The sequence below is a fragment of the Oncorhynchus nerka genome, linkage group LG10, assembly GCF_034236695.1.
Source record: "Oncorhynchus nerka isolate Pitt River linkage group LG10, Oner_Uvic_2.0, whole genome shotgun sequence".
NCBI lineage: Eukaryota > Metazoa > Chordata > Actinopteri > Salmoniformes > Salmonidae > Oncorhynchus > Oncorhynchus nerka.
The window spans coordinates 55669607-55694306 of record NC_088405.1 but is presented as its reverse complement, the minus strand read 5'-3'; the positions used below and the strand labels follow the sequence as shown (position 1 = coordinate 55694306).

At 42.6% G+C, this 24700-nt stretch overlaps 1 protein-coding gene across 1 annotated transcript in view; it reads left to right on the top strand.

Annotated features, from left to right (window-relative positions):
• Positions 1-9366, top strand: part of LOC115135667 (gamma-aminobutyric acid receptor subunit alpha-3-like) — a 117896-nt gene extending 108530 nt beyond the window's left edge. Inside the window, exons 8-9 of the mRNA XM_029670570.2 lie at positions 545-750; positions 7201-9366. Of these exons, the coding sequence (XP_029526430.1) occupies positions 545-750; positions 7201-7542 (548 nt within the window). The 3' untranslated portion in view covers positions 7543-9366. The remainder of the gene's footprint in view (positions 1-544; positions 751-7200) is intronic.
• The last annotated feature ends 15334 nt before the right edge of the window (positions 9367-24700 follow it).

Sequence of the window (24700 nt, the reverse complement as noted above, 5' to 3'; positions counted from 1 at the left end):
TTGTCAGAACAGAAGGAAGCAAGTTTTCTTCCAGGACAACCTTGTACGTGGCTTGATTCATGCATCCTTCACAAAGACAAATCTGCCTGATTCCAGCCTTGCTGAAGCACCGTGGGGGGTGTCATCACCGATCCTCCACCAAATTTCACAGTGCGTGCGAGACCTGGAGAGGCGTACAAGCCACTCTCCCAAAACCATCTTTCCTCCCTTCCCCATGCATTGCCCTTGCTTTTAAATATACACTATATATTCAAAAGTATGTGGACACTCCTTCAAATTAGTGGATTCAGCTATTACAACAAAAATGTGGAATAAGTCAAGGGGTATGAATACTTTCTGAAGTATGTCAGGACACCCTGTGACACCATGTACTGAATGTTCAAGGATGATGCTCTTTCTTTCCATGACACACAGTTATGTTTACTGTTGTTCAGCCCAATTGGGTCTGTGTCTGTGTGTACTGTGTGTGTGTGTGTGTACAAAGTATGTTTGTCAATTAATACACTCTCTCTTTCCTTTTGCTTCTCTTATTTTCTGTCCCCAGGGGTCACAACAGTTCTGACCATGACAACCCTGAGTATCAGTGCCAGGAACTCCCTGCCCAAGGTGGCCTATGCTACAGCTATGGACTGGTTCATGGCAGTATGCTATGCCTTTGTCTTCTCCGCCCTGATAGAGTTTGCCACAGTTAACTACTTCACCAAGCGCAGCTGGGCATGGGACGGCAAGAAGGAGGCCCAGGAGATGAGGGTGAGTTCTGTAGCTATGGTCTACCTACACTACATGGAGGTAGTTTCAGTACTTCAAAGGTTAACATAGGATAATGTAACTGCTCCCTCTTTGTGTCCTTTGCTGTTGTTGTGGAGAAGTAGCTAATCACAACTGTCTCCATCCCCATTAATCTGCTAGATAGTGTATTTGTCTCCTGCTTGGCTCGCTTCTCGGGTTGCTCTCTCTCTCACTCTCTCCCTCTCCAGAGTGGAGTGGCATTTTGGCTCATTCTAGATTATACGCACTCTATCTATCCTCTACTGATAACCTCCTGAAAAATGAGCGAATTCAGAGCTAATTGCTCAGAGATACGGCGAGGGAAGCTGGTCAGAGCTCTCATATTGTTTTGTAGTGGGAATGAGGAGAAACACTGAAAGAAGGTTCTATCCCAGCCTCCTGGCGAAGGCAGCCCTGGGTAATCTGTAAAGAGATACTTTATTTATTCATTAACAACCCCACAGAGGAGGATCTCTGTTCCTGGACACAACAGAGTGTATAGCAGGGGTGGGGGAGGACAACTCCCAGAGCAGGTATCCTGAGCACAGAAAAAACATTGTATATCACACACATACAGTGCATTCGGAAAGTATTCAGACCCTTTCACTTTTTCAACATTTCGTTACGTTACAGCCTTATTGTAAAATGGACAGGTTTTTAGAAATGTTTGCACAGAAAAATTATTTACATAAGTATTCAGACCTTTTGCTATGAGACTCAAAATGTTGCTCAGGTGCATCCTGTTTCCATTGATCATGCTTGATTGGAGTCCACAACTCGATTGGAGTCCACCTGTGGTAAATTCAATTGATTGGACATGATTTGGAAAGACACACACCTGTCTATATAAGGTCCCACAGTTGACCGTGCATGCTAGAGAAAAAACCAAGCCACGAGGTGGAAGGAATTGTTCGTAGAGCTCAGAATCAGGATTGTGTCGATGCACAGATCTAGGGAATGGTCCCAAAAAATGTCTGCAGCATTGAAGGTCCCTAAGAACACAGTGGCCTCTATCATTCTTAAAAGGAACCACCAAGACTTTCTCCTAGAGCTTGCGGCTTGGCCAAACTGAGCAATTGGGGGAGAAGGGCCTTGGTCAGGTAGGTGACCAAGAACCCATTGGTCACTCTGACAGAGGTCCTCTGTGGAGATGGGAGAACCTTCCAGAAGGAAAACCGTCTTTGCAGCACTCCACTAATCAGGCCTTTATGGTAGAGTGGCCAGAAGGAAGCCACTCCTCATTGAAAGGCACATGACAGCCTGCTTGGAGTTTGCCAAAAGGCACCTAAAGGACTCTCAGATCATGAGAAACAAGATTCTCTGGTCTGATGAAACCAAGATTGAACTCTTTGGCCTAAATGCCAAGCATCACGTCTGGAGGAAACCTGACACCATCACTACAGTGAAGCATGTTGGTGGCAGTATCATGCTGTGGGGATGTTTTTCAGCGACATGGACTGGGAGACTAGTCAGGATTGAGGAAAATATGAACGGAGCAAAGTACAGAGAGATCCTTGAAGAAAACCTGCTCCAGGGCACACAGGACCTCAGACTGGGGCGAAGGTTCATCTTCCAACAGGACAACAACCCTAAGCACACAGCCAAGACAAACCAGGAGTGGCTTTGGGACAAGTCTCTAAAATTCTATGATTGGCCCAGCCAGAGCCCGGACTTGAACCCGTTTGAACATCTCTGGAGAGACCTGAAAATAGCTGTGCAACGATGCTCCCCATCCAAACTGACATGAGAGAAACTCCCCAAATACAGGTGTGCCAAGCTTGTAGTGTCAAAAGAAGACTCGAGGCTGTAATCACTGCCAAAGGTGCTTCAACAAAGTACTGAGTAAAGGGTCTGAATACTTAGATTTTTTTTATACATTTGCAAACAATTCTACAAACCTGTTTTTGCTTTGTCATTATGGGGTATTGTGTGTGGATTGATGAGAAGAAGAAAAAACAATTGAATCCATTTTAGAATATGGCTGTAAGGTAACAAGATGTTGAAAAAGTAATGGGGTCTGAATACTTTCTGAATGCACTGTACAAATTAAAACAGTGTGTATCATACATAGACACACTGCATCTCATACACAGAGACACGTACAGCACATAAACCCCAGTGTACCTCACACACACAGACACACTGAGAGAGACAGTGAGAGACAGTGCAAGATAGTGATAATTAAGGCATGGGGTTATATGAGGATCTCATTAAACATTGTGATTTTGACACATAGGGTCCGCAAAAATGCTAGGAGGCATTTTGATGCTAGAAAAGTTAGGAAAGTTTGGGTGCAATCAGGTGATGTGTTTCATGTGAACAGATGTTAGGATATTAAAGGGATATTTCAGGATTTTGGCAATAAAGCCCTTTATCTACTTCCCCATTTTTTGTCTCTGTGAGCAGTTTCAAGGAAGTTGAGAACTAGCGTAGCCCAATTGCTAACTGCCGTTAGTGCAATGACTGGAACTCTGGTAACTGCTAGCATGCTAGTAGATACCAAAGCCTTCCTGTCATTGCGCTAATGCTAGATAGTATTGGCTCCTGAAACGACCTCTAACTTCGTTCATACTGGATGCAGAGACATGAAAATGGTATCCATTTGTTCATCGGACTCTTGCCAAAATCCCGGAATATCCCTTTAAAAGTAAGTGGTGAACTCCTGGGAAGTTTTTAAAGTGGAATATCTGAGACTCGATTGACAAGTCTAAAGTCTACTATTTAATGTGCTTCTGTCAACCCAAGTCAATATTAGTAGAAATATCTCAGGCTTTCAGTCACTGCAACAGATGTTTACAGTGTCACAAATCCATTTTATAATATGCGGAGTATGAAGGACTCACAACCATCAGTTAAACACTCTTAAGTTCTTTGTAAGTTGACTGGATGATAGACACCATGGCGTATTGCTGACATGAAACCTTTCTGTAGTCACTGAGCGACAGATGGTTATGTGAATTACAATGCAGTAAGTGGAGGAAGATTTGTCTTTGTTGCTTTGTCTTAAAGGCAGCAGCAGCAGGATGTCTGTCCTGTGTTCTCTGGGCTGTGCTGAGCAGGCAGTTTGCGGTGATGGATACGTGAGGGTAGGGGTCACTCGGGGAGCAATAGCACACCCATCACAATCCCTCACTAATAAAAGCTTCAGGAGAGCTGCTGGATGAAACTATTCTTGATCCTCGTTTAAGAGCTTCACAGGGGAAGATGTGTGTATGAAGTGAGTGTAATCAAAAGGCCGTTCCTCAGAGAGAGTGGAAGGACTCTTGGCTGAGTGTCCTGTTGGGAGTAGCACCCCTGTTCATCAGAGGCTGTGGCTGCAGCCTTCTCCTGATGGGGCCAGATGATGACCCTATTGGCATGGGGCCCTGAGGAGAGCCTCTGAGAGGCTGTGAGAGGCTGTGTCTCAGTTGAAGTGGGGAGTGAGGAGCCAGAGGAGGGTCGATGTTAGGTAATTTACCTCAGTGGCTGTGGAGCTCCTCTGACTCTCAATGTTGCCCTTTTTAGTCCGATGTGTCCTGTTAGACATGCCAGCCATGTGGGCCTGGTCGGCAGTAGCAGCAGCACCATTCATGCAACCTAATGAGGTTTCTCTCTCCTCTCTTCTCCTCGCCACTGGAGACCCAGGGCGTGATAGTCACGGGTACAGGCACAGACAAGTTAGTCAGCTTTCTGTGATTATTGACTCATTGAATTACAAAACATATATTGGGTTGGATTTCCATGACATGATAACATTTTGGGCATTAGCGCAGGGGAGAAGCAGAGCTGACCTTGATTTGAATTGGATTTGAAAGCATGTTTAATTAATGCTGGCTGACAGACAGACTGTAACACACACTGCAGTGATGAGGCTGTGCTGTAGTCAGGTCTATGTGGGGACCAGCCACCTCTACAGCTGTCATCGTTCCCAGCAAGCCAGGCCACCTGCGCGGATACACACAAATACACACACACATACATACACCTACGGTATACTGTACTCTCACACACGCACATGCAAACACGGACACACACAGATAGACACTTTTTCCCCTAGCCATGTCCATGCACACACGTCTACTCTAACTCCAAAAACATTTGTCACACACTCACACACACACACACTGGGACACACTTATAGCCCCAAGATGTGCTGTCACACCCAAGCACAAAGGCTGCACGTACAGACATGTACAGTACACACACAGAGCACAGAGACATGTATTGGTACTCTTAGCCATAACCCATAAGGCACCTGCTCTCCGAACACAGACACAGAGAGACACTGTAAGACCCAACCGACTCTGTTACCCCTGCATACACTCACATCAATACACTTTCAGCCTTGTACACAAACACCCTCACGCACTCACATACACACACAAATGCACAGGCAATGTCTCCCGACACTCCCCACTCAGGGCCAAGGGGCACTCATATACACACACACACAAACACACTAAGGAGTCTTCATGCCCCAAGCTAGCCGAAAGCATTAATATAATCACACAAAGTTTGTCTGCCCTCAAGCAATTTTGGTGTACTCTTGTGTATAGTGGCACACAATGTTTTGAAGAACATTACTTTCTAAACAAAGCCCCATACTATGGTTGCCTCTGCCTGTGTCTCAGACTACGTAACTCAAAATTATATTGTGGAATCCCTCGCCACTAAGCTGATTGGCAGGTGTGTACTAGCAGGGCCTTGTATGTCAGGGTGGTAGGCTGAGAGCAGACCTGATGCCGGGGATAAATGAGCTTAGGTAGCTGTGGTAAAGGTCATGAGACACTTGTTAATAGTTATCCCTTACTCATGCTGATCTAAGCTGTGATATAAGGGGCCCGGGGTGTTGTTGGATCAGGAGGAATCAATACCCTGTGAAAGCCTCAGGGCGTCCAGGGGGCAGCAGTCGTCACCACTAAAAGACTCCCTCTCCACTGATATTGGCATGAGATAGAGCCAGAGTGCATGCCCAGCCTGGGCAAACAGAGCCCTGGCCCAGCACTGGCAAACAGAGCCCTGGCCCAGCCTGGGCAAACAGAGCCCTGGCTCAGCACTGGCAAACAGAGCCCTGGCCCAGCCTGGGCAAACAGAGCCCTGGCCCAGCCTGGGCAAACAGAGCCCTGGCCCAGCCTGGGCAAACAGAGCCCTGGCCCAGCACTGGCAAACAGAGCCCTGGCCCAGCCCGGGGAAACAGAGCTCTGGCCCAGCCCGGGGAAACAGAGCCCTGGCCCAGCCCGGGGAAACAGAGCCCTGGCCCAGCCCGGGGAAACAGAGCCCTGGCCCAGCCCAGGCAAACAGAGCCCTGGCCCAGCCCTGGCCCAGCATTGGCAAACAGAGCCCTGGCCCAGCACTGGCAAACAGAGCCCTGGCCCAGCACTGGCAAACAGAGCCCTGGCCCAGCACTGGCAAACAGAGCCCTGGCCCAGCCCGAGCAAACAGAGCCCTGGCCTAGCCCTGGCCCAGCACTGGCAAACAGAGCCCTGGCCCAGCCCAGGCAAATAGAGCCCTGGCCCAGCCCCGGCAGGATCACAGACAGACAGACAACCAGCCAGCCAGCAAGCAAGCCATTAACCCCTGTGTTAGCCCCCCTGACTGGCCTGCTTATCCAATTGGATTGGCCAGTTCTCCTTGATGTTGTGGTTTAATTAAGACAAAAATACATCATAGAACCCTGGTTGTTATATCCCATTTGCCCTATTAATACATGAATCAACACCTTGTTGATGCAAGCCTGGCCATACTAATGTAATACAGCATATGAACGTCTCAGCTGTAGGTATATTTCTGACATATGAAAAATGATCAAAGAATTTCCTGAGGTAGGATTTTGAGACCTAAAACTGTTCCCAGCCCATCTGTTTTATATCCCTTTGGCTTCATTCCTAATCTATGGCCTATATACAGTACAGCCCCAGTCCCCAGAGGGTAGTTTGTCAGGTCTGTTTACAGGTGCATTGATTCATCCTGCTCTGCTCTTATCCTACCTCTAATTCTCCAGTGCCACCAGCCTAGACAAATCCTGCCCACTACTCTGCTCTTTCAGTGGTTCAGAAAATAACCAGCCTCTCTGAAATTAAACCATAATATTTCCCATAAACCTCTGACCTGTGTAGGCCATGCCCTGGGGTGTTCCTATTCTCACTGTGATGTATGCATATTTTGTCAGGGAGTCTCATGTGATTTGCCCATTATTGGAGCGTAGATGCGTAATGTTCTATGACCCTGGCTGGTAGGGCGACAGCCCCGATCCCTACACTAGGGCCTTGAGTTCTTTCAGCTTATCTCCCAATGGTGCAATATATGGATGTTATTATGTTCCCATCATGAATCTTGAGCATCATTGCACCCCCAGTCAAAACAGTCTGAGGTAATGTTGCCATTTTGAAAACAAGGCCTTTGTTAGGTTTAATGATCCAGCCCTGATTCTCGCAGTTTCTCTTCTCTTTACAGAGAAGAGAATCTGCCTCCCTTTCCAAAAAGGCCAATAACACATTCAACATTGTCGGAACTACCTACACCATCAACGTGGTAAAGGACCCAGGTTTAACCACCGTCTCAAGGAGTGCCACCAGAGCTACACACCACCACCACCACCACAGCCACAAGGTCCCTAAAATGGACGACTCATACGTTGAAGCCATAAAGTCCTACAACCGCGTCAGCAGAGTGGACAAGATCTCACGCATCATCTTCCCAGTGCTGTTCTTCATCTTCAACCTGGTCTATTGGGCCACGTACATCAACAGCAAGCCGCGCGCCATCCTCTCCCCCAGGTCCACCACCCACAATTAGAGTCTCCCCGACAAACTATTAGGCTGAGGTGGCAGGAGGCCAAGAGATCCACGACATGTTATTGTATCATTGTTTTGGACTTCATTTTGATATTTGCAAGTCTCAATAGGTCAAAGACAAACATTCTCTTAGATTTGTCAAACTATAAATGCTCATTTGTTGTTTCCTGATTATATGTTTCTTTGATAGAATAGCCGGATGGTGTTTTGGATATGCTTTCTCTTCACTCTGACATGATAAGGGGGAGCATGTGTTTGAATCCTTCATGTTAGCTCATTACAGAGGATCAGGTCCTGGTGCATCACACACACACACACACACACACACACACACACACACACACACACACACACACACACACACACACACACACACACACACACACACACACACACCCACCATTCACTCTGAATTGTGTCAGAATGCAGCAAGGAGAGCCATTGGCTTATTGTCGCTATGGTGGGCTCTTATAGCCAGGGGCAGCCTGTACAGTTCCATTGGAACATCATTAATAATCCTCAGTGTCTGCCCTTCTGCTAGCGCTGAATCTCAACAGACCCAACGCAATATCATCTGGAATTGCTTTTGTGTCCTATGGGCCTGCCTGTGCATTTTTCAGTCCAGTGACTTTTATTGTTTTAACAGGCTGAGTATGCTCAAAGAGAAAGAAGCCGTGTGCCTTTTTGAATACCCACATCTTTAAGATAAAGCTTTTGGCACACGCAAACACACACACACACACACACACACACGTATACACAAGCACACTGGTGTCCATATGGTTTGGGCCTGTGTGCGGAAGCTCCCCCTTCTCTCCCTCCTCGTACAGCCCATGGTCACCGGTGGACATGGTCACCGAGGGTAAAATCTCTAAAGCATGGATGAAACGTAATCATAATATGATTGATGCAGCATTATAAAATATTCTCTATGTACATTGTCATGTATTGGCTTACAGTGGTCAGCCTCTGTCATAGTATTCGGACACCATTACCTCAGACTGAAGTCTAATATAGATAACAGTTCATTTGTATAGTAAGGCATTCATTGGTTAATTTATTCAACCATGTTCTATCTATAGTAAATATTCTTGACTTTTCAGTTAATAATGGATGTTTTCTGATGAAAGCTTTGACCCTTGTGCCTGTTCGTGTTTTTTTTTTCTCCATGGGATTATGATACAAGTTTGAGGCCCCATTTAGAAAAAGACAACTTATTTTTTAAGATACTCGTTTCCATGTTGTCATTCCCATTCTATATATTTGGTTTTATTTGTGTGTACAGGGATGGGCAAAAATAAAATAAAAATACAATTGCATAATACATTTTCAAAATACCATAAAGATCAATGTATCAAAATAAACTACAAAATACTATTACTTTTTTATGTATTTAATTCAAATACATGTATTTTGTATTTTAAAATACAGAAATATATTTGCAAGTAGCTGGCCCGAAGAGCAATAACATTCTCAGTAACGATTACAGAAACATTTTACTTGCTATAACTGTAATATGTTGTTGTTTATCTACCTTAGTTGAATGCACTGACTGTAAGTCACTCTGGATAAGAGTGTCTGCTAAATGACCAAAATGTAAATGTATTTATGAAAATGAACATGTCAAACGGAACTGCAAAGCACACTGGGTATTATTATTATCCATGTGTCGGGCGGAGCTCATTATAATAATACTCAGCATGCTTTGCAATTGTCCATTTTTACATTTACAATTATATTTAGTTCATTTAGCAGATGCACTTATCACACCATAGTGCCATCAGACTTCTGATACCAATTCAGGGGGAGAGGGGGCTACAACATTGTGAACCGCTATAAAAAATAAAAAATGGTATGGAAAAGTATTTTGTATTTAGAAAATACATATTACAGGTCTCAAAAGTAACTTCTTACAAAATACATTACAGTGTAGTTCAGCCCAGTGTAATACAAATGACAAAATACTCAGAAGTAAAGTGTTAAGGTACAATATGTTGTGCTCAAATCATACAGCCTGTACATGGCGATGATAATAGCTGCTGTGAAAGTAATGACGTTGCACAGGACTTTTCCCATGGGTTTCCAGGGAGTTCTGTGAGTGCTAAGCAGATGACTTTTCCAGAACCCAAAATATGTTCTCAACCATCTCTCAAACCAAGACTACGTTCAAAGGAGAAACGCCTTTCAAATGGATAGAATGGGAACTATTTTATTGTGACTTCTCTGAAAGTGTGTTAAAAAACACAAACCATGTACAATGTATCAAACATATGCATGACAATCTGTACATGTGGAAGTCTGCAACCTCCAGTAATGCTGTTTGTCATATTGAACTGTAAGGCTTTAGTATCAGTGTTTCAGTTGCTAACTAAGATACTGTGTAGTATTCCATCTCTGTTGGAGCTGGGGGTTGTCCTTCTAGCAGGGCCAGGGGTTGATAGCTACAGGAAGGACACTTATCATCATAAAATCGGATATGGAATATATTTATATATGAATACATACATAGTAAATATATTTATGCTAATTAACACATGCAATATGAGACATTATATACTTGTTATATATGATATAGCCTATACAGTATCGTGGGTAGAAAGCAGTAGAGAAACAAATAGACACATGAACACAATATTTAAACTAAGGGCAAATACTTTAATTACAACACAAAATAGTAATTTGTGAATTTTGTAGATATTGTGAATCCAACTGTAATAGAGCGTTTGTGAAATATAATTAAGTCAGGTTTCCTATTGATCAGTATTGCAGTCTTACTGTACATTCAGCTCTAAAACACCATCAATGCTATGGGAGATTGCCGTTGGTGTAGCCCAAAGGCCGGCAGATGGCGATATTGAGTCGTTTTATCTTAACGTCCAAAGGGAATGTATGCAGCCGGTTATATACTCCTATCCCTCGTGGACCGGTTCGAAGATAAAACATTCTCCATTCAGGCTGCAAACTTGATTTAATGACAAGAAGGTGGGATTAAAACATGGAAAAATGTGCATACTTTATGAAACAACATTTTCCAACACCATGCTACTTCCTGCGATCAGACCAAGGGTAAACAACATATTGCTGCAACTTGATTGGCTGAGCACTTTGGGCTAACATGGGTGATGCTTGGCGTCTGACATCTTGGCTTCTTAGCAAGATGAATACTTTGCATGCCCTTTTCATACCTAACTGAACGAGCAGATGCCTTGTCTACAAGTGATGCTGCTCTACACACTGTACTCTGTTCTCCATTCTAACTGCACTGAGGGAGTGGAGACCTCCACAAAGAGAGCTCCCGGATTACTCTGGAAGTAGCTCTCTTTACTGGCCATGCTAGTCGTTGCAATCCCATGTTGAAGTGTCTCTCCCCTGTCTCTCAATGACAGGACCCTGGGTGTTGGAGAGCCATTTCTGTATATTGTCTACTTCGCCGCTTGGCAAATAACAAATAACAGTTGGGATTTCAAGGACATTGCATGTGGACACAAAAAAAGTTTAGGGAAATAATCTGCCCAAGAAAAATCCACCCAAGTAATTTGGTTTGTTTTGACATGTGGATCATTGAAACATCAATCTTGTGCCTCTTGGTAGTTACCTCTGTCACGTGGAAAGTGCTCTAGCGCATGCTAGTAATTTTGTTTGCAGTGTTGACACTGCGATTCAATGCAAAAAGGTTGCACGACGGAACGAGGAAATCCTATAGGGGACAGGGCACGGTCTGCACAATCTGTGTTGCAATGCTTGATAGCACCAAGGAACAGTCAACTGAAACTTGGAGTGTCATTTCTATGAGGTACTGCATACAAATGCAAGGACAGCAGATGCTGCTTATAGACATGATTCAGTAGTGTCCACACTTTTTATTTAGTGGAGAATGTAGGGGGTCATTGTGAATCACCTCACAGATTAAATATAGTCATGATCCACTGGGCAAAAACTGGGTGAATCAACGTTGTTTCAAATTAATTTGTCAACGTCATTTGTCAACGTATTGTGACGTGGAAAATACATTGGATTTGAAAAAAGTACAGTTTTCATCTCATTTCAACCAGCTTAGGTAAACATTGAAATTAGGGTAAAACTTCAACTTAAATACTTTGACTTATCTGACTAACAGGTTGTTACATCAATGTAATTTCAACATAATCATCAGAACTATGTATAGATTGAAATTGCATTGAAAATATTTTTCATCCTATATTAAATATATTGAGTGGTTGAATTACATATTTGATTAGACAGAAAATCACATTGTAGGATTTTTTTATGAATTTATTTGCAAATTATGGTGGAAAATAGGTATTTGGTCAATAACAAAAGTTTATCTCAATACTTTGTTATATACCCTTTGTTGGCAACGACAAAGATCAAACGTTTTCTGTAAGTCTTCACAAGGTTTTCACACACTGTTGCTGGTATTTTAGCCCATTCCTCCATGCAGATCTCCTCTAAAGCAGTGATGTTTTGGGGCTGTTGCTGGGCAACACGGACTTTCAACTCCCTCCAAAAAAAATTCTATGGGGTTGAGATCTGGAGACTGGCTAGGCCACTCCAGGACCTTGAAATGCTTCTTACGAAGCCACACCTTCATTGCCCGGGCAGTGTTTGGGATCATTGTCATGCTGAAAGACCCAGCCACGTTTCATCTTCAATGCCCTTGCTGATGGAAGGAGGTTTTCACTCAAAATCTCACGATACATGGCCCCATTGATTCTTTCCTTTACACGAATCAGTCGTGCTGGTCCCTTTGCAGAAAAACAGCCCCAAAGCATGATGTTTCCACCCCCATGCTTCACAGTAGGTATGGTGTTCTTTGGATGCAACTCAGCATTCTTTGTCCTCCAAACACGACGAGTTGAGATTTTACCAAAAAGTTATATTTTGGTTTCATCTGACCATATGACATTCTCCCAATCTTCTTCTGGATCATCCAAATGCTCTCTAGCAAACTTCAGACGGGCCTGGACATGTACTGGCTTAAGCAGGGGGACATGTCTGGCACTGCAGGATTTGAGTCCCTGGCGGCGTAGTGTGTTACTGATGGTAGGCTTTGTTACTTTGGTCCCAGCTCTCTGCAGGTCATTCACTAGGTCCCCCCGTGTGGTTCTGGGATTTTTGCTCACCGTTCTTGTGATCATTTTGACCCCACGGGGTGAGATCTTGCGTGGAGCCCCAGATCGAGGGAGATTATCAGTGGTCTTGCATGTCTTCCATTTCCTAATAATTGCTCCCACAGTTGATTTCTTCAAACCAAGCTGCTTACCTATTGCAGATTCAGTCTTCCCAGCCTGGTGCAGGTCTGCAATTTTGTTTCTGGTGTCCTTTGACAGCTCTTTCGTTTTGGCCATAGTGGAGTTTGGAGTGTGACTGTTTGAGGTTGTGGACAGGTGTCTTTTATACTGATAACATGTTCAAACAGGTGCCATTAATACAGGTAACGAGTGGAGGACAGATGAGCCTCTTAAAGAAGAAGTTACAGGTCTGTGAGAGCCAGAAATCTTGCTTGTTGTTGTTGTTCCAAATAAATCCTACAATGTGATTTTCTGGATTTTTTTTCTCATTTTGTCTGTCATAGTTGAAGTGTACCTATGATGAAAATTACAGGCCTCTCTCATCGTTTTAAGTGAGAGAACTTGCACAATTGGTGGCTGACTAAATACTTTTTTGACCAAATGTATAGTATGAAAAATATCTTTAACATTTCTATGTGCAATTTTCAATGCAATTTTATTTATATGCTACATAGTTCTGATGATTATGTTGAAATTAGATTGATGTAACAACCAGTTAGTCAGGTTAAGTCAATGTATTTAAGTTGAAGTTTGGCCCTAATTTCAATGTTTACTATGCTGGTTGAAATGAGATGAAAACAGAACTGGTTGATTACTTTTTTCAAAACCAATGTATTTTTCACGTTGGTCACACATCACAATACGTTGACAAATGACATTGAAACAATGTTGATTCAACCAGTGTTTGACCAGTTGGGCAATAGGACCAGAATGTAGATGTCTGCCTAAATATGTACCATTTAACCATTTTTTGCCTCTCCATTATTTTCAGATGATTTGCTGTGCCAAATGACCTTTTCGATAAAAGAGTAAAGAAATCATGTGCCCAAGGATATTGCATGGTTTCATGTTTTGCTCTCAGAGAGATTGAGTTTGGCATTGAAAATGTCTGAAGGGCGTTGATTAAGACACAATTTGATGAAGCAGGCGTGTTGTGTGGGAGATTACATTTTGTATAGACAGACCCTGACCCGTTTAACATGCATCGAGGCGGTGATGATGGACATTTTCCATATGATGCTGCAACAGCTGACCCATTCGCCTCAGTAAATGATTTAATGTCTTAATGTCAGGACCAAAACACTATTCAATATTGCATCACTTGAGATGCTCAGCTAGACCACTTGCTGTATCAGAAAATTGCTTAGGATATTCAAGTGACTCTACCATGCATTCTGCTGTAGGAGCCGTATACCACCGTTTGGAACTGGGCACAAACAGTAGTTTGTCAGTCAAAACAAACAGAACATCAATGTCATTCTATGGTGGTTCACTTCCTGTTTAGTATTGAATAGTATAAAGAGGTGGACTGTGTAGTCCATTATATTTAGAGCCAAATAACATCTTTTTTTTTTCTCTGCCAGCATTAGAGAAAATTAGAATGTGTGAAAAATGGTCCCATGAATATTTGAGGTTATAGCCTAGAATAGTTTTGACTTTAAATTGGTTAGGTTGCTTGTGCCTGCTACGTTAAAATATTTATAATATTTATACATTTAGTATACGAGTTTTATTCATAACCACTGTTCTCTGAGTGTACTAAGTTTTAAATTGGTGTGCTGCACTGTGGATGCTGTACTAGCTCTGTGAATCCAAAGTTAATAAAGCCAAACACATTTGACAACTTTCATCACAGTAGCCTAGTTTCAGGAATCAGTGCGCTTTGCATATTTAACCTGTGTGGAAACCTGCGGCTTCTGTGGAAGCTTCTGTTGCACTGTGCTCTGTCCTGCGGTACTTAACGATACACTTATCAAATATAGAATTACAAAAATGATCAGCACCCAGCATACCTGATGTGATCTGATCATATTGTTCATTTTGAAGGCAGCGTGTCTGCGAGGAAGTTTATTTCACCTTTCGCTGTTTTAAAGACTATGGTGTAATGATGACGTCAATCTGTCAGAGATGTTTTTTTTGTTGTAGAAACCTGACTTTGAAAGTGTTCATTTTTCTCTCTGTTGTGAAAGTTTGTTTGTGGGGCTGATGACAATACAGAAATTTTAAACCTCCCTTTGTCTAGGTTTTGCTGTTCTTTACGTTAAATAAAGGTACAGTACTTTCATTTGCTGCTTGCTTTTCAGTTGTCTTTGTGAAAGTGATTGAATAAACGATTGAATGCTGCAACCCCATTCTCCTTTTCAGCTGTTGACATTAGTATTAATTGGTGACTATGTACTTCATATAGGCATAATGCATTGGTTATGAAGTGTCTATGCAATCCTCACAATGGGCCCTTAACTGAGGGATTCTCCATGTTTTCTGTTGGGAAGAAGTGTTTGAGTGTCTAGACTGATGAAATATGTATTATTGCGATGTCCTATTCTTTTTGAGCCCAGTGTGTGCACTGCCTTCACAATGAGCAGCATTGAGGATCTGTGTGCTTGGGTGTATATGGACCGCATCCATCTTTAAAAAGGTGTGGACCTTCTGAAGCCTCTCTGCCCATCACTCACCTCAAATAAATTCTACTAAACATAAAAGCAGTAGCAATGTCTGACTGTTTTTGTAAGGCATGTTCAATACCAATTTAGATATTAACTTTGTGCTTCCTTCTCAACCAGATGATGCCCAGTCTGAATTTTCATAATTAAAAGAGAAACACAAATGCTCATACATGAGTTTTAGTTGGGAAAAAACCTATACCTGTACAGTGTTTATATTTCCTAACATAGACTGTGTGATGTACAGAATTATTGTGAGATACTATATTTAAGCAATAAGCACGAGGGGGTGTGGTGTATGGCCAATATACTACGGCTAAGGGCTGTTCTTAGGCACGACTCAGTCCTTAGCCATGGTATATTTGCCATATACCACAAACCCCCAAGGTGCCTCATTGCTATTATGAACTGGTTACCAACGTAATTAGAGCAGTAAAAAGAAATGTTTTGTCGTACCCGTGGTATACTTTCAGGGTTGGGTAGGTTACTTTCTAAATGTAATCCGTTACAGTTACTAGTTACCTGTCCAAAATTGTAATCAGTACCATAACTGTTGAATTACCCAACTCAGTAATGTAATCTGTTTACATTCAGTTACTTTTAGATTACTTTCCCCTTAAGAGGCATTAGAAGAAGACAAAAACGTATGTTACCAATTGATCTATTGCAGGATAAATTAATGTTAAAGTTTACATAGCTGGCCATATATGGACGTTCAATTTTACTTTATGGGTTGGTTATGTAGGCTTCTTCTAACCCATCACTTTCTGCTACATATAATAATATGATTAAATTATATCTTTACATTAAAAGCCAAAGTCTATCAGAATTTCAGTCATTCCAATATATGTTATACCCCTTGATCTTCAAGAATAGGACTTGAAAATATGGAAGTATAGATTAGACAAATTATTTTACCTGAGAATAACACCAAAACGAAGGATTTATTATACATCTCTACTCTGTTGTTTATGATGTTGTCATGTAGGACTGATTGGGCTCATTGATTTGAGTTGAAAAATAAATGCTGCACTCATGAGGCAAATCCACAGATGAAACAATAACAAAATCGGTGCCCCAATTATATTCTTCAAGAATCAATGGATATATACATAATTTATACATAATCTAAGTAAAAAAAATGGATGTAGCAACTACAGATTGTTCCTTTATGTCTATCAAAAGTGTGCAAGTTTGAGCATGTGTCCATTAAGCCTATGGATTTCTTTTTTATCAGCATGAATTCGATTGAGCAAGAAAAGTCCCGCTTTTATTCCACAGGCTGGGATCTGCACTATACAGCTGTTGCAAGAGCACGTTTTTCACTGGCTGTCTACTGGTTTCAAAAACAAAGACTGATAGGCAGTTTAAACTTCTTGAATTCAACCATTATTGGGTTCAAATACACATTTAGACTTGTGAACAGCCATCCACAACAACCACAATCCGTAAGGCGCAAATAGTGTAATGAGAGCAGCAGTGGGATTCACATCAATGCACTATGTAGATATCAATAATAAGGGATATCCGTATCATCGTAGACTACACTGCTGTCATCCTTACCTCCAAGTGTTTATTCAAATTGGATAATCTTTGGATGCCGACAGCAGTCGCACCATTGGAAGACCTATAGCTTGGACTGTAGCCTACAAATGCCTATTCCTGCTCTTTTCCCACAATTTATCAAACACATCAGACGTGTCATCATAGTGGTCTCTGATTTATGGTCAGACTTGCTCACGTGGAACAAACTTCAACTGGCACTTTTTAAATGCTGATTTGAATGTCATTGAGAAAACAGAGTGTCAAGGATTCATTTTCGCAAACATCCTTTCTGAATTTAAAAGTAATCCTTGAAGTAGTCATTTAGTTTTTCAATAGTATCTGTAATCTGATTACAATCTTTTAGCTGGTAACGTAACCGATTACAGTTAACGTTTTTTTGCAATCCCTTACATGTAACGGCTCCTTATATGTAATCCATTACCTCCCAACCCTGTATACGGTCTGATATACCACGTCTGTCAGCCAATAAGCATTCAGGGCTCGAACCACCCAGTTTATAGTCCTCTTTATAAATTGGGGGGTTCGAGCCCTGAACGCTGATTGGCTGACGGCCGAGGTATATCAGACCGTATACCACGGGTATGACAAAACATGTATTTTTACTGATCTAATTACGTTGATAACCAAGCAATGAGGCACCTGAGGTGTTTGTGGTATTGGCCATATACCACACCCCCTCTGGCCTTATTGATTAAATATTCTCTTCTTCAAAAGCATGTGAGATTGTGTTTCAGTATTTTGTTATGAAAAACCATTAGAAGCTATACCCAGTATATCTAGGGATGGGGAAGCATCAGGTTCCTGAGTGTCTGTGTCTTCATTCATGTCTCTATGGGAGCATGTGTGTGTCTTTGTACACTTTTTGTGGGTAGGACTGTTCATCTGCAGGCTTTGTCCTCTGGGACGGACGGTTACATCATCACGGGATCAGTGGTCAACACACTAGGAATCTCACAGCTCCTCCTCTCCTCTGCTGTGGGGAGGCCTGGGCTATGGACGTACTGCAGAAGGGTCAATATGCAGCCGTTTGTTACGGATCAAATCTTAGTCGGCTGGCTTACTGTTCCAATAACTCTAAAGGTCAATGGGGGGTCAGGAGGTACAGGACTTGTAGCTTCATGGACATCAGCCATGTTTAAAACTCCATCCACATCCTACTCTCTCTTTTCTCCCCTCTGCCTTCTGAGATTTACAGACTAATACAGCCCTGTGGGCAGGATCCCATATATATACGAGTGGTTTATGAACCTGTGGCACACCGTGAAGAACAACGGAAATACAGCAAAGAAGGGACTGGATCGGTGTTTAGTTGTTATCTTATTGCCAGCAAACTCTGTCTATCTTACCGTGAGGGTGTATGGGAGAATAATGGCCATTTTTATGTTAACCAGGGGATTAATGAGACACCTGATGACGTGAAGGCTAAGGTGAAATCCCTAGTTATCTTAATCCCTCCACTGGATCAGAGGGAAGGGCCTCCAAGCAGGGCCCTGAAACAGGGGGAGCCAGGTAATGGAGGGGGTGGAGATGAATGTGTTGCCGCTGCTACACATGACAAGTACAGTCCTCACTGCTGTGGAGCTCCAAGCACAACATGTCTATGTATCCGCTCACAGGCTCTCTTCGACCCTCACATTACTATCACCTCAACCCCAGGAAGGAAGGAAGCCTGTCAGATGAATTGATAGGTGAAAAGAAAAAAGGAAGATTAAAGTGTATGGAGCTTGATCGTCTTTATTATAATGGGATCTGCCTCCTCAGTGAAATCAGGAAAGGCTAAAGAGGATTACAAAATGCAATATGCAATGTGTTTACATACACACAAACATGTACACTTCATAAAATGGTATTCTCTGCATATGCACTCTGACTCAGGGAATGTGACCACCAATGTTTCTTATAAATGATTTTTCACAGCAGGGGATATTGATACCATAACCTTGAACGGTTGTATAGTTTAGTGATATCCAGACATATTTTAATCACTGGAACCATTAAACATTCTTGATTGGTCTGCTTTCACGCATTCCTCCACTATGGAAGACCACAGTACTTTTATGATACAGTTTAGTACGGTGACATTCTTACATTTGTTGGACAGTTAAATCCTTATGGAACCCTGTAGTGTTGGTTCTATTTGTCGGATCCAGCGAGGAATGGAAACAGGTCGTGTCCATAACATGATGAAGCCACGTGCCACTTGTTATATGGCCAGTATTTCTTCATGTTCCCCATGGCTATTTTTCTAATGTGGCCGTCCCACACTGCTCATCTCAACATGGTCACTGATCATGATGGCATGGCATGACATGACATATGGTATATGTGACCGACCGGCTTGGTTCGGTCTTATGTAGCAAAATTCTAAATTGTTGTTTTTTTTTCTTTGGATATATAAGTAGAGACTCAGAGCTAGAAGATGGTATATCATACACTACAGTTGAGGAACAAAGGGAAAGTAATTCTGCTTTGAAAGTCGATAAACTTGTAACCTCACTTTTGAGAAAATGGCCCTTAAATGTTTTGGTAAACCTACTGGAGAGCTCTTCTTTGTCTAACGTTACATCCTAATTTGACTTTGGTGCAGGTCATGTTCTTCATATTATTGTCTCTAGTAAACGCATACTATATCAAATAAAATCAACGTTTATTTGTCACATGCACAGGATACAGAAGGTGAAGTGAAATGGTACCTTGCATAGTGGAGTCTTTTGATTAGACATGTAGCTTGCTATCTAAACAATGAACCATGATCCCAACTCATAACGTTACTACCCTGCATGAATCTACAGGTAGCTAAAGCTAACCAACCAGGTTCAATGTTAGCTAGCTAGCTAATAGTAGGCTATAACTAGCAATGCAAATGGCTCTGAGATAGGAATTATATTGCTACACAGATCATACACGTAACGTTAGCTAGCGAGCCAGCCAGCTAATATTAGCTAGCTAGCTAACAGTAACTTGAAATGAAAACGACTTTCTGACAAAATTGGAGACGTATAATATCTGAACATTTAGCAAGCTAGACTATCTTACCCGTAAACATGAATGGACACTTCTCCCTCTCTGTCACAGATGCCATAGTTGCCCTTAGTTTGAAGATGTAATCCGAAGACAGGTGTTTTATACAACAGCCTTCTGTACGCTCTCTTTTCAACTCCCTCTGCATATTTGCAATTAAACGTCAGCATTTTCTCCATCTCCTTAGCTATCATACTCTAATTCCACCGGGTATTCCACTGATTTCAAAACTAGAAAAAAGTGGAGAGCAACACTTTTGCAGTACTACTTGATATCTTTCAAAAAAGCTGCGTTAGAAAGGATTACCTACACATACTGACCAGCTCATATTATAGACAGAAGCGTGCTACATGGCAGACCTATCCGAACTCATCTCTCGGCATCTCCAGCCCATTCATTATCTCAGCCAATCATGGCTAGCGGGAAGGTTCCTGTATTTTTCCATGTCTAAACCAACTACGCACGTAATTTAACAATTGTATTCGTATTTATAGACGGCATACAAGTTTTTTATTAAGGCACATGAAAGTTCACATGTTTCAGAAGGCATTTCTACCAAAAAACGCATTTCGTTTTTTTTATTTTTTAAGTTTACGTTCAAATGGCTCTCCTTTGAGGTAGTGACGCGCGACATATGCCTAGTTTCCTGAAACGAATCACACATGCCCCCTTCAAAGTAGACTACAAACACACACATACAGACACACACACACACACACACACACACTGAAGGAGGAGAATAAACTCTCCCTCAAAACACATCACTCTCCTTTTCTCTGGCATCACACCCCACCCCAGCTCTGTAACACTGTAAGAACTAGAGAGGTTCAGAATCTAATTACAGCAGGCCTGGTTGTCATAAGGACATGAGGTATGAGAGATATGCAGAGAGCTCCTAGGTGTACTCTGGTACACAGTGCGAAGAGAGAGGTGGCATGGGTAATTTTGGGTCCATCCTCCCATTTGACCTTCCACCCAGTGCCCCAGAGAGTGACAGGGCCAGTTGAGCAGCTGCCAGTCTATGTGCCACTTTGCCAGCCAGCCTTGGTCACCTGGGTTTGACCTCCAAGGAGCACTCTTCCCAGTCAGAACAAAAAAATACATTGAGACGAGCTGAATAATTCATACTTAACGTGAATATCCCTGCCACGGCCTGGAGAAGTACTTGTTTAGTAATATTACATTATTTTCTTCTCTTCTTGGACAACTCTCAATCCCTCAGGGACCATGCAGGAGGTCAACAAATCACTGCTGCCAAATGTTCCACATCTCCCCAGTGCCCTGCCATGGTGTCAAACTTCAAACTGCTGTTCATCTATCCCCGCACAGGGAGAGGATGTAACCCAATTAAGACTTGACCCTTGCCAGGATGTCTAATCAAGACTCTTTGTCAGAGCAGAGAGACATTCCTTGATTAACATTCTGTACCCCTGTTCCGCCCTCTGAAAACACTCCTCCCACTATGCTGCGGAGGAGATGCTCCCGCTTGTCATCAGCTTTCCGTTTGACTGCATGTGCTGTCACCTCGCCAGCTCCAGTTTTAAAGTGACAGAGACCAAAACCTCGCTGAATGCCTACAGTACACAGCCTCCTGCCCTCTGCAGTGGGCACCTGAGTTAACACCTGAGTGCAGTACTGCACACTGCCCAAGCCTAGGCTGCCATTAGACTACATACATTCACTTAGAATGAAAATATCAATGTCTCCTGACACTGTAACCTCCACAGAGAAACAAAGTCATAATAATGTAGGCTGGCCGATCCAGGTTCCTAGTAGGTTCAGTACTTCTCTGCCCCCCAGGGCAAACTTCTATACTGTTTATAGGCAGAGATGGCCCAATTACCCTGTCAGTTCATGACAGTGCAGACTCCTGCCGACCTCTTTAAAGCAGAGAAGACGCATGAGACAGAGAGAACCTGACACCCCCAGGGTTCGCCTCAGGTGCTGGAGATGAGCAAAGAGGCCGCCAATAAGCAGTGAGCAATGCTCAAATACTCTACTCTGGTAAAGTAATGTGTCTGCTACGTCATGAGAACATGACCTGGAACACAAAATAGAATACTTTTTTCACTTCCGTGTGTTCCATGTTTTTCCAGCATCATCAGGTTAGATGTCCTTAGTTCTAAATGAGAGATGCAATGCAATAATAATAAGGAGGCCACAATAATAATTTTGTTGGTGACACCGGTCGAGAAGGTGGATGCCCACAAACGCTTAACAGAGGGCATTGGAGACACAGCATTCAATATAGGTCGATAAGACAGAGGTAAGGAAAAATACCAACCTGGCATAACCTGACACATTACACCCGCCCATTCTTCTCCATCAAGCAGGTTCCTGTATCCCTCAAGGCTCCGTTTCCACATGGTTTAGTTTAATTGTGCCATTTCTAATGATAAGAACATCGCTCACTCACCTCTCTTGGCAAGGCTATATTACGCTGGGAAGGTAAAAGTGATTCTGCCCAAATTAGTTCCGGCCGGCTGGGTAGCCTCCTGGATTTAAGGTACAAATGACTTGAAGTGATGTCTCGACTCCGGTAAAAGATGATGGCCCAGAAACATCAAGTCAGGGGAGGATTGTATTGGCTTCAACGTAATGTGAGACGGGTGTTAAAGTTCAGTGTCTGTTAACGTCAGATGTTTGTCAGGAGGAGAAACTCAAAAAGTCCTTCATCTAAAGTGTGAGTCATTACACCTATAGAAATATAACACATAGAATTGACAACTGTTTTAAATGATTAGCTATACGTGACCGTAGACAATGTAACAAAAATGGCAACCCAAATGATTTGGTAAGCTTGATACTGGTTGGGCTTAGTTAATAACACTTACTAGCTCAACAGTATGCCCATAGCCATTGATTTGTGTGGACTTGTAGACTATCACTATTCACTAACCATTCATCATGCCACATTAGAGAAGCCCGCCACTGTCTGTACTTCAGTGAATCTGTTCACTTTGTCTGGCTCATCTGACAGAGTGTACCAAGTGGCCTTGCACATCAAATTTCCCCCTTGGGTAGACAAATAAACATTGTTTTTACACAGATGTTAGGAGTAAGGCGAGTGTGGAGAAGAACCTGTTCTAGTCACAACAAATAAATAGATTTAGAGTCATGCAGAAAATTAAACATGGGTTTTTTCATTTGCAAAAACATGAATATGGGGCTACTGAGGAAATACAAAAGCTGCTTTGTTGTGCATGTGCTGTATAATTGTATGTGATTCACACACCATGTACCCAGCAATCCAAAGTGTCACGACAAGAGGAACTCGAACAGACACACATTGTTTGGTTTGGGGATGGAGAAATAGACAGGAGCATGGGGGTTGGGGGGGGTTACTTGCGTTGTGGGTGACGAGCAGCAGAGGGACATAAAACACTGAGGAGGCCACTGTCTCCATGCAGTATCTTAGCAACAACAGCATCACACCTTAACACTGCACACGAGCCAGTAGGCTGCTGGATAGTACGAGAGCTCCTCTAGGGGAAGCTCAGGCATATGTTAAGATCCACATCATTGCCAGAGATTGTTGCATATTTATGTCTGTTCTCTCTCTCTCTCCCTCCTTTCCTCTCTCCATTCTAACTATGCATTCTAGGGAGTTTTTCCTAGCCACGTGCTTTTACACCTGCATTGCTTGCTGTTTGGGGTTTTAGGCTGCGTTTCTGTACAGCACTTTGTGACATCAGCTGATGTAAGAAGGGCTTTATAAATACATTTGATTGATTGATATCCGCAATTTTTTTACATCTGTCTGTGCATGGATTTATCAGTTGAATCGTGATACCTTATCATAGTAGAGGTATTTACATTTTAGTCATTTAGCACAGTTTCCCAAAAAGAGGTGCACATTTAGTTTTTTTCCCCTAGGACCACACAGCTGATTCAAATAACCAACTCATCATCGAGTTTAAATGATTTGAATCAGCTGTGTAGGGGGAAAAAGTGAACATGCACCCCTTGGAGTCCCCAGGACAGAGTTCGGGAAACCCTGATTTAGGAGATGCTCTTATCCAGAGCAACTTACAGTTAGTGCGTTCATCTTAAGATAGCTAGTTGGGACAACCACATATCTTTGTCATAGTAAGTATATTTTTCCTCAATAAAGTAGCTATCAGCAAAGTGTGAGTGTTAGTTCACGAAAGGCAAGGTTGTTGTTGTTTTTTTGGTGGAGGGTGAGGGGTAGGGGGGAGCTGTGGGATTACTTAATATACTCTTTGAATAGGTAGGGTTTCAGATATTTTCAGAAGATGGCCAGGGACTCTGCTGTTCTAGCTTCAGGGGGACTTCTCTCATATCTGTAAAACACTGTTCCATCTCTCTTCTTTGCATCTCCGGGAGAAATCTATACACGGAGGTTCAAATTGCATTTCAACATACCACTATAGCCAGAAGTCCACTTGTGTCTGTAATGGAATCACTGCAAACTGATTCCCCCTCAGTGACACACAAACCTCTGCTAAAATGGAGTTACAAATGATTGCCAGCTGCTAGTATTGCCAGTAGAGATTATAGCATCCTGTTGCTGGTGGCTGAGACTAGTGCTCAGAGAGGAGTTTCTCTCTGTGGGAAGGAAAGTCTCCCTGTGTTAGTGTAAATGGTGCAGTCACTATTTGGCCATTGGGCCATTTTTCATAACATACCTCCATGCTCTCATCTAAGGGTGACAGGTAGCCTAGTCGTTAGAGCATTGGGCCAGTAACTGAAAGGATGATGGATCAAACCCCCAAGCTGGTAAAAATCTGTCGTTCTCCCCCTAAGAAAGGCAATTAACCCACTGTTCCCGGGTGCTGTGGATGTTGATTGAGGCAGCCCCCTGCACCTCTCTGAT